Here is a 12,183-nt window from a genome sequence, read left to right as displayed (position 1 = left end):
CCTCTGTTTTCATTTCGAGCTCTTTGTTTTCTATCGTTAGCTTTGCTATTACTGCTCTTTTTCTGTAAATTATGAGGACAAGAGATATTAGCCCTCTTCATTTTTACTTGAATTACTAAGCATACCTACATTCTTAATTATTTTTGCATTCCATTATACCTATTGCTCTTCTCTTATTCAGTCATACATACATATAAAAGAATGGAACATTTCTTTCATCCGGTATATCTGGCTTAAGGGCTCTAATAAATAAATTTGAATTGGAAAGAAAAAATCAAGTTCGATCTAAACATTTCTCACCTATAAAATTCTTCTTTAAGGTCATTATTTTCCCGTAGGAGCTCTGCATTTTCTCCAGCATATTTTTTAAGCTTGCAGCTGAGACTCTCATTTTCTCGTCTGAGTTTGTCCAGCTGCTCAGGCTCATCTGAACTCTTTTCCCTGTAAAATATCACGAGCAGAGTGAAATTAGCCCCCTTAGGGTTTTTTATTTGAATCATAATACTCGTTTAACTTTAAAACTAATTGAAATAGCTGAGAAAGGAAGAGGAAGTCAGGGTTACTAGCTCACCTGCTCAGCTTTTCTTCATACTCTTTGCAGAGTATGAAGAGTTCTTCTTTTTCTTTGGCCAGTTGCAGATTTTTATTCGTAAGCTCCTGAATTTTTAATTCCAGCTCCTCTTTCTCTGTCAGGAGTTTTGACATTTCCATTGTCTTTCTGCAAATTATGAAGATCGGAGAGAAATTAGCTCCCTTTGTAAAAGAATGAGCTTCTTTACTTGAATGATCACTCCTTTTCTTCAATTAAAACACATTAAAAATACCTTCATGGGTGGGTGCGTGCGTGCGTGCGCTTTTGTGCGCCACATTTGTGCGTGTACGTCAATGCACAGGAAATAATGCTTTGACCATTTATTTTTCTTTTTTTCTAATAATGTTCCATTAAAGGCACAAACAAATTTAAAATGATTTTCAGAAGCAAAGTAAAGTTATGGATGTAGGATATGGGGAAAGTTCTCACTGCTCACAAATGCCTAACTGTCGACATATTTCAACAAGTTGGTCTCTCAGAGATAGTAGTACCTTGTTTATGAGGGAGCGTATATTAATTGTATTAATACCCTTGTTATCTCGTGCTCCGCCGGACGTTGTTTATGAGGGAGCGTAACAAGAGTATTAATAAACCCTCAAGATAATAAACAGCAAATTGTTACTAAACTCTTTTCAGAAGTCATTCTGTAGTGTAGAGGATACCTAAAATGTTTGTGCACCACATAAAGGTATGGTGTATGCCATGACTTACGCATAACTCTGGTTCCTCGCTCTCTTCAGATCTACTTCCAGTCTTTCGGTTTTGGTGTGAACAATCTAGAGAAACAAAAGTACATCACAAGTCAGGAATATATTTCCATATCAGCCCACTCCCTAACCCCACCCCCACTACCCCATCACTCACACTGGGCTTCTTCCCCTCTTATTACGACGTGAATTATTTAATCCACGCTCAAAAGATTCCTCACATGCTAGATGGCTTACCTGATGGGAACGCATCCTTAAATTTAAATCCTGGTCCAGCTGCATCCTAATATTTTCTGGACGCCTGGAAACCTGGCAGTTCCGTGAAGAATGAAAAACATAAAATGAATTGTAGATGTTTGCTTGATAATTTTCTTCATTACGAAAATTTCTTCAAGGAGATACACTTCATGATCATGAGAAGAATTACATGAATTTGTTTTCCATTAATTCTCTGTGATGTCAGTGTAAAGAGGATATTACTTTAAAGTTCCTCTTTAGGAAAAGAGTCAGGGGTGTAGACAAGCATATTTGTGCATATTAAAATCATGCATTCCAAGATGAGCACACACATGTGCAACTCCCAATTTATTGCTGTAGATGTTCAATACAGGCAATAAAGAATATTCCCGCTGGGATAAAAAAAGAAAGACCTAGTTTTAGTTAATTTGTTTAGGAAATGTAAAAGACAGTGGTTCAAACCAAATATGAATCATCTAAATTTTATGTTACTATTGTATAGGGCCAAAGAAAGTAGCTAATGTGGCAAGGAAGGAACGAACCAAGAATTAGGCACAAACTCTGATAATTGCCATTCTTTATTAGAAATTACAAATAAACTAGTTTGTATTGAATAGGTGTGTGTGTGTGTGGATCTCATATATGTAATGGAAATAGAAAGCGAACATGTACACTATCTAAAATATGTTGCACATGCATTATTAACAATTACCTCAGCACGTCTCTGTTCTTCTGTGGTAGATGACAGAAGAGGAAGTCTGGATGTTTCTTCCTGCCATGACAAAATACCCCATTTAAAAAAACAAACAAATTGACAGCCACTAATTTTTCTAACAACAGCTCTATGTGACTTGGGTTGTTGTTAAAGATAGTTTCAGCTTCAAATCTGCGGTGCCAACTGTATTTCTGTCATCTAAAGTTTGCACCCCGGCCTGGAAGATTTTGATGTTGGTCCACAACTGGAGCAGCTTCTTGGATGAGAATCTAAACATCTTCAAGGAAAACAAAAAAGAAAGTCCTGCTTCCTCTTGAAAAATTCCCATTCCTATTCTTGGGAATAGGAATGGGACAGATAGGGAGTCCTTCTACTATATCCCCAAACAGCCCTTTCATTTTAAGTGCAGAGAAAACGAAAAGTACTCCTGCTAAAAGTCATGTAAAATCTCCATTAGCAACTTGGCCTATTAAATATGTTAAATCAATACTTACAATGACCTAAGATAGCTCTGCAAGTTCATTGATTCTTTCATCCAACTTATTTGGCTGCCCAAGTTGCAATAGAGACTCTGGGTCTCTCTCTTTGCTTTCCTTCCACTTGTTTGTGTTTGATTCTCAGGGACTGACCGACCGACCTACTTACCTACCCACCTAATACCCACCGACCGACCGACCGACCGACCGACCTACCTACCTACCTAAGTATTCAAATTTCTATATGTTTTATCACACTTGAGAATAGCATTTACTGCGACAGCCTATGAACAAATGTTTTTTCTTACCTCTTTTTGGAGACGTTTCATGGTTTCTCTTAATCTTCTCAACAAATGGTTTTCCATCGCAAAATCAGTGATGGAAACTATAAGGTAAGGTAATAGGTGAGAATGCAGAATAGCTTTAACATTTTTATTTCAAAAATTGGAACGTAGATCTTGAGACACAATGTCTACAATAGCACATCATTTTTAAATTATATTTGCCCTCCAGGTCCTCTAATCTGATCCTTTAGGACAGGGCTGTGTCAAACTCCCAGCCCGTGGGCTGGATGGGTCACATGCTGGCCACAGACACACCTGGTTTAGTGAAGGAGAAAAAAAGTCCAGATATGTCACGTGATGCCGCCGTGACGCCGTGAGTTAAAGACAGAGCTGTAGCCAAATGCAGCTTCCTCAAGAGTGCCTTTTAAACTCTGGGAATGATGCAGGAAAAGGCCATCTCCCATCTGCCTAATAGTTTAGTCTCCAAAGAGCGGTGGAGCTTCTTGTTTTCTCCCGCAGACTTCAACGTCTGCTGAAACGCATTCTCTTCACATTCTCTTCGGTAGTCAGGCTCTAAGTGCTTGAAAAGGCAACTCCCTTTGCCTCCCCTAATAACTGAGGGAAACACAGTCCAATCTTCCTGGATAGCACCTGGTTGCCCATCCCTCTCCAGGACTTTTCACTTTCCATATTATAACAAGAAACATCAACACTAACTTTGTTTTCAAAATGTAAATCCTACTATGTAGGAGATACAACGATGAACCTGCTAAACTACTGTATCTAGAATGATCTATATAACTGGCCGTGTTATAATATTCCCCATGAAAAGTCTTTTAATTTAAGGAACTTTTTTCCTTTCAAACCACAACAGACGCTAACAATTTCTAGAGGTAAAATTTTTGATTTAGCGCGTGAGAAAAGTGTTCACTTTTTCCCCAAATGCCAATCTGCAAAGGTAGCCCAACAAGTTGCTTTCTCACAGTTTAGGCAGTACTACTTTTTGTGAGATTGATTGCGATCACAACTGCATCAATAAAATTTGCAATAGTGATGAGAGCTTCATATGAAAAACAAGCTCATTGTTTTGCGGCCACCAACAAATAGCAGAGGTCTTCTTGGTATTCTATTTAAAATGGGGATTAGCAACAAAATTTTACAAGGTGCCAAGCAAACATGTCATCAAGGCTTGGTGCTATGGGGTGATGACATCTCAGTGGTTTCTCTCGAAGTGTGACCTGTGACACGCTGGGTCCTCCTTCCGGAGGTGTGTCCTTACCAGGATCCTCAGCTCCTCGACGCTTCAGCACCTCAGCACTTCAGCTCCTCGACGCTTCAGCACCTCAGCACTTCAGCACTTCCGCACCTCAGCTCCTCAGAACCTCAGCACTTCAGCACCTCCGCACTTCAGCACTTCAGCACCTCAGAACGTCCGCACTTCAGCACCTCAGCACTTAGCTCCTCAACACCTCCGCACTTCAGCACCTCCACACTTCAGCTCCTCGACGCTTCAGCACCTCAGCGCTTCAGCACTTCCGCACCTCAGCTCCTCAGAACCTCAGCACTTCAGCACCTCTGCACTTCAGCACTTCAGCACCTCAGAACGTCCGCACTTCAGCACCTCAGCACTTAGCTCCTCAACACCTCCGCACTTCAGCACCTCCGCACTTCAGCTCCTCGACGCTTCAGCACCTCAGCGCTTCAGCACTTCCGCACCTCAGCTCCTCAGAACCTCAGCACTTCAGCACCTCCGCACTTCAGCACTTCAGCACCTCAGCACCTCAGCACTTCAGCACCTCAGCACTTAGCTCAACACCTCCGCACTTCAGCACCTCAGCACTTCAGCACCTCCGCACTTCAGCTCCTCAGCACTTCAGCACCTCCGCACGTCAGCACCTCCGCACCTCAGCTCCTCAGCGCTTCAGCGCCTCAGAACCTCAGCACTTCAGCACCTCTGCACTTCAGCACTTCAGCACCTCAGAACGTCCGCACTTCAGCACCTCCGCACTTCAGCACCTTAGCTCCTCAACACCTCCGCAATTCAGCACCTCAGCTCCTCCGCAACTCAGCACCTCAACTCCTCAACACCTCAGCACAAGGATTGGGATCCTGGATATATATATATGTAGCAGTCAAAGTCATCACAATCAGTGTTTCATGACATGGTCTACTATGTCTTAATCTTTTATCTAGCTGTGGATAGATGCTAGAGGTGCAACTTGTATGCCCCACAGTGTCATGGCAGATAGCAGATACCCCCTCCTATGCCCCCTTGTGCTCAAATCAATCAATGGCTGTCCACTATCGTGTGGTATTGGAGCTTGGGCTACAACACCATTGAAACATTCTTTCGCTTTTTACTAATTTCAGAACAACCTCAAAAATGCTTGGCTGTTTATCAGGCTTGAGTTTAGGGGTGCTTCTACTATGTCCATTATACCAAATGCCCTTTGCTTCTGGAGTGCGATGGAGTGGAACCATTACAGGGCACGAAACCATCTCAGTGGGTGGGGTCCTTTCTGCAACAATGACTATCTTGAGGTCACACCATTTCAACAAGTGTCCATCTACTAAATGACCACTCACAAATGATTCCAAAAACTCTAATCATTTCTCAATTTCTAGCATGTGTCTGCTTTGTTTCATCCCTCTGGTGAATTACCATCCAACTTTACCATCCTATTTTGCCTGTGGAGAAATCCTTGGGACACATCTGTGCCAGGAACACAACACTGGTTAATTTTCTCAAGTGGCAGATTGCCCATGTCAAGGGTGGAACAGATTTATGTGACTCTCTTGATTCTTGGAACAGTTCAGCTGTGGGCAAGGTGGCTGAGGGAGGGTCGTCCTGTCTCCTCTCTTGTCTGTGGGGAGGCCTTTTAACTCTAGCACGACGACATGTCGAGAGAGTTACTGATTAGTCTCGTAAAGAGAATTTTAAAGGGAAAGGAAATTACTGTCTCCAGAAGAACCTGAGAGAGAGTCCATCTTGCCTCTGGTGCTTCAGAAGACAGAATCAAAAGATGGAAGGGTTTCAGCTGGACATTAGGAGAACGTTCTAAAGCGAAGGGAGAGAAGATTAGAGAATTGACAGCCATCAATTTTTCCTCCCAACTGTGGACATCAAAGCCCCCACTTTATCGACCCCATTGGGTCTGAAAAAGACAGTTAAGCTCTAGGCAGCTTCAGAAGAACATTGGCTCTCCTTGGAGATCTTCAGCTAAGTCTAAGAAATTTTAGAATGGTTCCACAAGGACAAATGTAAGTAAACCACCAAAGTTGAGAGTTCAGATCAATTGTGATGCAGCAGTCAAGGTATTAGATGAGGAACAAGGAGCCTCCCGGTTCAAGTCCAACCATAGACGTTCCTGGGTGACTTCCTCACACTTTCTCATCCCTTTATCTCACACGGTTAATGGATGGAGGGAAAGAGGAACAAAAACTCTCTGGTACCATGAGCTCCTGAACATGAAGCAATACAGGCTGACACAAACACCTCCCAAATTCCAACTGTGGGTTGTGCAGAGGTGCGCTCCTGCATGCGCGCTATTGGTTCAGGCTTCCTAATGGGAAATGGGGGAAGGCAAGGCACATACAAGCAGGGAATGTTAAAATTTGCTGATGTATAAAAGGAACACTTATGCAACTGTCCCTGAATAACAGACACATACGTTCACTCTTATGCAGTGCCAGAGTAGTCTGCTCAAGCTGTAAGTCCAACCCTGAATTCTGTTGTGCTAATTGTTAGTTGAGAAGATTCTGTGCATAGTTTCAGCTAAGGGGGACCTTTGCGAGTTGACACATAGACTGTTTAGCATTAAATCAGTTTAATTGGACCTTCGCGTGTGGACCTGGTCTTTCCATCAGACACCTTGTTGTCAAATTTTTGCCATTTCATCCCTGGTCATAAATTAATTATTCATGTCGTCATGTGACAGCTTTTACATCGTCACTTTTACTGCATAATCTTTTTTTCATTGAATGACCTCTCATTTTCTTGATGCTTATAAAGTGGCCTTGTTGCAGTCTCCAAATGCTTTGGTTTTTCTTAAGGGAGTAGATTATTTTATGCAACAGATAGTAATGTACTCGGCACCTAGATCCTATTGCAACTTCCCCAGGATCAAAACCAGATTTACTTTGCGATTGCTCGTACGTAGTGGGCTCTCAGCTCCTTGTAACTGATTCATGGTGGATATGAATTTCTGACTGACTGAAAAGTTGTCTGACTTTTAAAACGCATCCGTGCCGTGTGTGCCTCCCTTTACACTGCATGCGGAGGGATTGTAGATGAGAATAACCACGATTTGAGTGAAAGTTCCCCTTTTAGAGATTGGGCCCTATGCAAGGCCAGACCCATATTGGTGGTCTCCCCCAGATACCTTATGGATACAGTTGATTTCTGGTGGGAACCTAATTTGCAAGGGATCTTGGCCTCTTGGCACAATTGCATCTGAATAGGAAATTTGTTTAGGTGGCTCCTTTGTTTGATTGTTAATTTACATGTTATTCAAAGTAAATAAATCTGATATGATAAATCAGATATGTTTACGTGTCTGTCTGTGTGTGTTTTTCGCAAAGTATCAGGCAATGGCCCAGGGGCCAGATAAATGGCTCTTTGAGAATCCAAACACAACGAACAAACCAGTTAACGAGGAGATTTCAGGCTTTATTAAGTACCTGTAGAACAGGGATGTCAAACTGGCGGCCTTCAGGCCGTATGCCCCATGCACAGGCCATGCCCACACCAGCTCCCCAAAGGTAAAAAATGTCATGGAACGTCACGTGAATAGCAACGTGCTGTAGAAGGCAAATTAAATAGACGAAAGCATCAAGTCTTAGAAGTCATTTCGCTTCTCAACCAAGAAGGTTCTTCAGGTCTGATTGGATGGTGGGAATGGAAGGATTGATATTCCTTGCAGACAGCTGGGCATTTGTATTCTTTTAGAGAGTCGTTGAGGCCACTTGGAGGTTTGCTTGGTCCTCAGGGTCACCTGAGTAGTGCAAATGGGTGGGGAGCCTTTTTCGACCTGCTGAAAGGGTTCCTGCAGTCTGCACTTTTTCTGGAACTCCCTTCATACTCCTGCACCATCAAGTCCAATGATCGCTCTTTTGCTGCTGGGAACCCCATTTCAAGCAATGGTGATGCTCTGAGGCCCTGGGCGTACAGCCCCACACAACAGACAAGACCGTGGTCCATAACTGTCGGACGGGCATGGAAGTCTGACACGTTTCCTGATAAGGCATCCCCTTCCTTCCACATAGGCTGCATTGTTATGCTAGCAATGCTGCACTCAGGGGAGCACTTCTGATTTTGGTTGATTCCTTTTCACCTTCAAAGCTTCCAGCTTTCACATCTGGCTTTTCGATGAGAGCTGCATGTGGTTTCCTATATGATTTTATACACGTAGGTCAGTTGACTCCAAACAAACAAAATGATCAACGGTGAAGACCCATTTGAAATGGTCCAAAAGAGTAGCGCACATGCCGAAACTTAGCTGACACTTCTCCTGTAAGAATCAGGTGAAAACACGGCATTTCTCTCAAAAGGAGGGCTGCAGATGTTCCCGGATTCCAGCCTCGGAGAGAAGGCCCATGAGCTGGGAATTTCTACCCCCAAAATACTGGAGGCCCACAGATTCTCCACCAGAGATGATACAGTATTCACAGTGCTTCTCGTCAAGATGCTTCAGAAATCCTTACCACAGCCACGACGAGTAAATCTGTCTTGTTCTTTTCCTAAATGTGCTGACCTAGGCTATCATGGCTTGTTTAAGATATCTGTTGAGTTCATGGGGAAGCTATTTCCAGACCTTCTGATCCGTGAACTAACCTCTTAGTTACAGAATGATATCTCATTTTGTTTATGTCTAGGTAGGGCAAATTCACATGGGCTGTGGACCAGTAATATGTATTTTTAGGAAAAATGCTTCCTCTTCATACATCGCACATAGAAACAGAGGCGTGCATCTAAAATTGTTGTCATTGCTGACTGATCTAATTTCTAAACTAATGCTTAAATGCATTTCTTCAGATAGCTCCTTGGTGACAGCTTTTCTGATATCTCACTTGGCTTGAGATTTCTTGATAGGCTATCAGGGAAGACTATTTAACTTTGATGGTTATCTTCCTGAATCATCCAGCTCTCACTGGCATAATTCCTAGTTCACAAGGATCTCTTTGTTTTAGTGAGTTGTTGGTACAGGTGACACAGCCTGTATGGCATATGCAATCTTGGTCTATCCTTTCTTTGTCCGTGCTCTACGGTTGTCTATCCATTCTTGGCATTTTGGCATAAATCAAGCTTGTCGTTTGGCCCTTCTTTCCTTTTCTTCTTCCATATCAATCGCTTCTTCTTTCCTTTTTCCTTCCACTCTCTTTCTTTTCTCCTCCCACCCAACTTAAGGCAGCGTCTAGATAATCGCAATTGTTGATGACAAGCGTTCATTGGTTATGAAGCTCCTGCTGTAATACCAACGTCCATTAGGAAAACAGTATGCCACTCACTCCAAAAGGCCCAAGAAGTTTTGGAAAACCACAACAATAAATACTTGCTGATAGGTTTCCAGTTTGTACATTTGGTCATCTTGATCCCAGTAACCCTAGAAGCAGCAGAAATGAGAGACAAGTCTGTACCAAGATGGGATGGGATGGGAGGTTTCAGGCTCTTCCCCATGGAGGTGATTTAAAACTATCTCAAGCTACTCATTCACATATTGCACGATTTCTTCAGGACGTTTTCTATGCATTCCAAGAGCCATTCTTTCTGGCTTCTTCCGGGGATTCTCGTCTGAGGTTTTTCAGAGATGGTTGTAGCCATGCTTGCATATCTGTTTTGGATGCACTAGGACCATTCTTTCTGAACTTTAGCTAAAGATGCTTGAAGCCATCCATCCACCCATAAGTTTCTTTCAGAGCAAGCAGGTTCTACCCAAATCACCCTCTCCTTCCTCTTTACCATGCTTGTTTTTGATTCCTTAGAGTATTTGAGATCCTGGATGCCCTTGATAGATGCTTCAGGACATTCCCGAGTACCTAGATGGGGTGCTTCAGGTCCTTCCTCTTTGAAGCTATTTACAGATATTTCAAGCCATTTTTGGCATCTTGCTTGTATGTTTCAGGACCTTTCCCAAGTTTTTCAGGGATCGTTGAAGCCATTTTTCCAGATGCGGTATGGGTTCTTCAGAAAATAAAAAGCTTTCTAAGGATCCTTGAAGCCATTGTAAACTATTTTCCATGGGTCCTTCGGAATATTGCTTCTTGAGGTTTGCTATTGATTTTTCAAACCATCTCTTCCTCAGAGTTCTTTTAATCTCTACCGTGGACTTCTGTAGATCCTGAACGCCTTTAATAGAGGCTTCAAGCCATTCCCGAGTACCTAGGTGTCCTTCCTCCTCAAGATTCTTTATAGATATTTCAAGTCATTTTTTTGGCATCTTGTTTAGATACTTTAGGACCTTCGTCTTGCAGGTTTTTTAAGGATTGTCGAAGCCATTTTTCAAGAACTGGTCTAGGTTCTTCAGAAAGTGACAGGCTTTCTAAGGATCCTTGAAGCCATTCTAATCTATTCACCAGAGATCCTTCAGGACATTGCTACTTGAGGTTCTCTATTGATTTTTCCAGCCATCCCTTTTTTCTGGCTCGACTTGGATTTTTGTAGATGTTGAATGCCTATAATAGATGCTTCAAGCCATCCCTGCACATCTAAATCACAGGTTTCTGGCCCTTCTTCTTGGAAATGATTTATCGATGTTTCTAGCCAACCATTCACATCCCCCCTGGATGCCTCAGCACATTCCTTCGGGAGGTTGGTGGTGGATGCTTTAAGCCATTCGGGCAGGGGGTACAGTTCAGAGGAATCCTCTTTCAGGATTTTCAGCGATTGCTGAAGCCACCTCAGTATATTTTGCCCGGGTTCCTTAGATGTTCTGATTTTGAGGCTGTCTACTGAAGCCTTAAGCCATTTCTTATTTAATTGATATCTCAAATTGATTTGAGGCTTCGTTTTGTCTTGAGCTTCTGTCTTGTTTTCGGTAATGTCTGCCCTTGTTTGGCAGAGACTCACAGAGCCTCCTTTGCTCTCTCTGCTGCTGGGTCTCTGCTCCATCTGGTCTCGGTCCATCATTAAGGGGCAGCGGCCCTTCCTCAGTTGTGTCTCTCTAGAAAAAGCCAGAAGGTTAGATGTGAATCTGGACCAACAACAAAGCATTCTTAATTAAAAAAGGATGGGAACTGCTTTGATGTCAGGAAACTCTCACTCTTGTGTCTAAAGTGTGTAGAAGTGTATGAATATTGTTGGGCAGTGGGGGTTGGAGGTTAAAAGATCTCTCCTATACATATCTTCCCATTCACTTCCATGAGATTAACTCCTAGATTTGTATATGTAAAAGTATAATGAGCCATAATTCATTAATTTCTTTCTGAAGTAAGGAGATGTTCAGGTTTTCCCAAGCTTTCTAAGATAAGGGGAACCTAATGTGAAATTCTGGAACAGGAAATTCAGGGTGGCTATCTAAAAATTTCTCACCTCCACAGTCTTTTTTCGTACTCTCGGCAGAGCTCCTCTTTCTCGTCGGTCAACTCAATATTTTTGAAGGTCAGGACCTCTGTTTTCATTTCGAGCTCTTTGTTTTCTATCGTTAGCTTTGCTATTACTGCTCTTTTTCTGTAAATTATGAGGACAAGAGATATTAGCCCTCTTCATTTTTACTTGAATTACTAAGCATACCTACATTCTTAATTATTTTTGCATTCCATTATACCTATTGCTCTTCTCTTATTCAGTCATACATACATATAAAAGAATGGAACATTTCTTTCATCCGGTATATCTGGCTTAAGGGCTCTAATAAATAAATTTGAATTGGAAAGAAAAAATCAAGTTCGATCTAAACATTTCTCACCTATAAAATTCTTCTTTAAGGTCATTATTTTCCCGTAGGAGCTCTGCATTTTCTCCAGCATATTTTTTAAGCTTGCAGCTGAGACTCTCATTTTCTCGTCTGAGTTTGTCCAGCTGCTCAGGCTCATCTGAACTCTTTTCCCTGTAAAATATCACGAGCAGAGTGAAATTAGCCCCCTTAGGGTTTTTTATTTGAATCATAATACTCGTTTAACTTTAAAACTAATTGAAATAGCTGAGAAAGGAAGAGGAAGTCAGGGTTACTAGCTC

The 12,183-nt window shown here is 42.1% G+C and overlaps 1 protein-coding gene and 1 long non-coding RNA gene across 2 annotated transcripts; both read right to left on the bottom strand.

The window, feature by feature from the left end:
- Positions 1-618: 618 nt before the first annotated feature.
- On the bottom strand, positions 619-1,373 carry LOC148114730 (uncharacterized). The gene is made up of 2 exons (XR_015733207.1): positions 1,304-1,373; positions 619-718 (listed from the first exon to the last, which is right to left on the bottom strand). It is a non-coding gene; the product is annotated as an uncharacterized LOC148114730 (long non-coding RNA).
- Positions 1,374-7,659: 6,286 nt separating this feature from the next.
- On the bottom strand, positions 7,660-12,055 carry LOC148114729 (uncharacterized). The gene is made up of 2 exons (XM_087890153.1): positions 11,915-12,055; positions 7,660-11,676 (listed from the first exon to the last, which is right to left on the bottom strand). Exon 2 carries the CDS (start codon positions 11,218-11,220, stop codon positions 10,594-10,596), a length of 627 nt encoding a protein of 208 aa, XP_087746279.1. The 5' UTR covers positions 11,221-11,676; positions 11,915-12,055; the 3' UTR covers positions 7,660-10,593.
- Positions 12,056-12,183: the final 128 nt, after the last annotated feature.

This window comes from Pantherophis guttatus, chromosome 3, assembly GCF_059756535.1.
Source record: "Pantherophis guttatus breed Tessera chromosome 3, ASM5975653v1, whole genome shotgun sequence".
Lineage (NCBI taxonomy): Eukaryota > Metazoa > Chordata > Lepidosauria > Squamata > Colubridae > Pantherophis > Pantherophis guttatus.
Note: the sequence above shows the minus strand (reverse complement) of the source record. Positions and strands in the feature narration are given on the sequence as shown.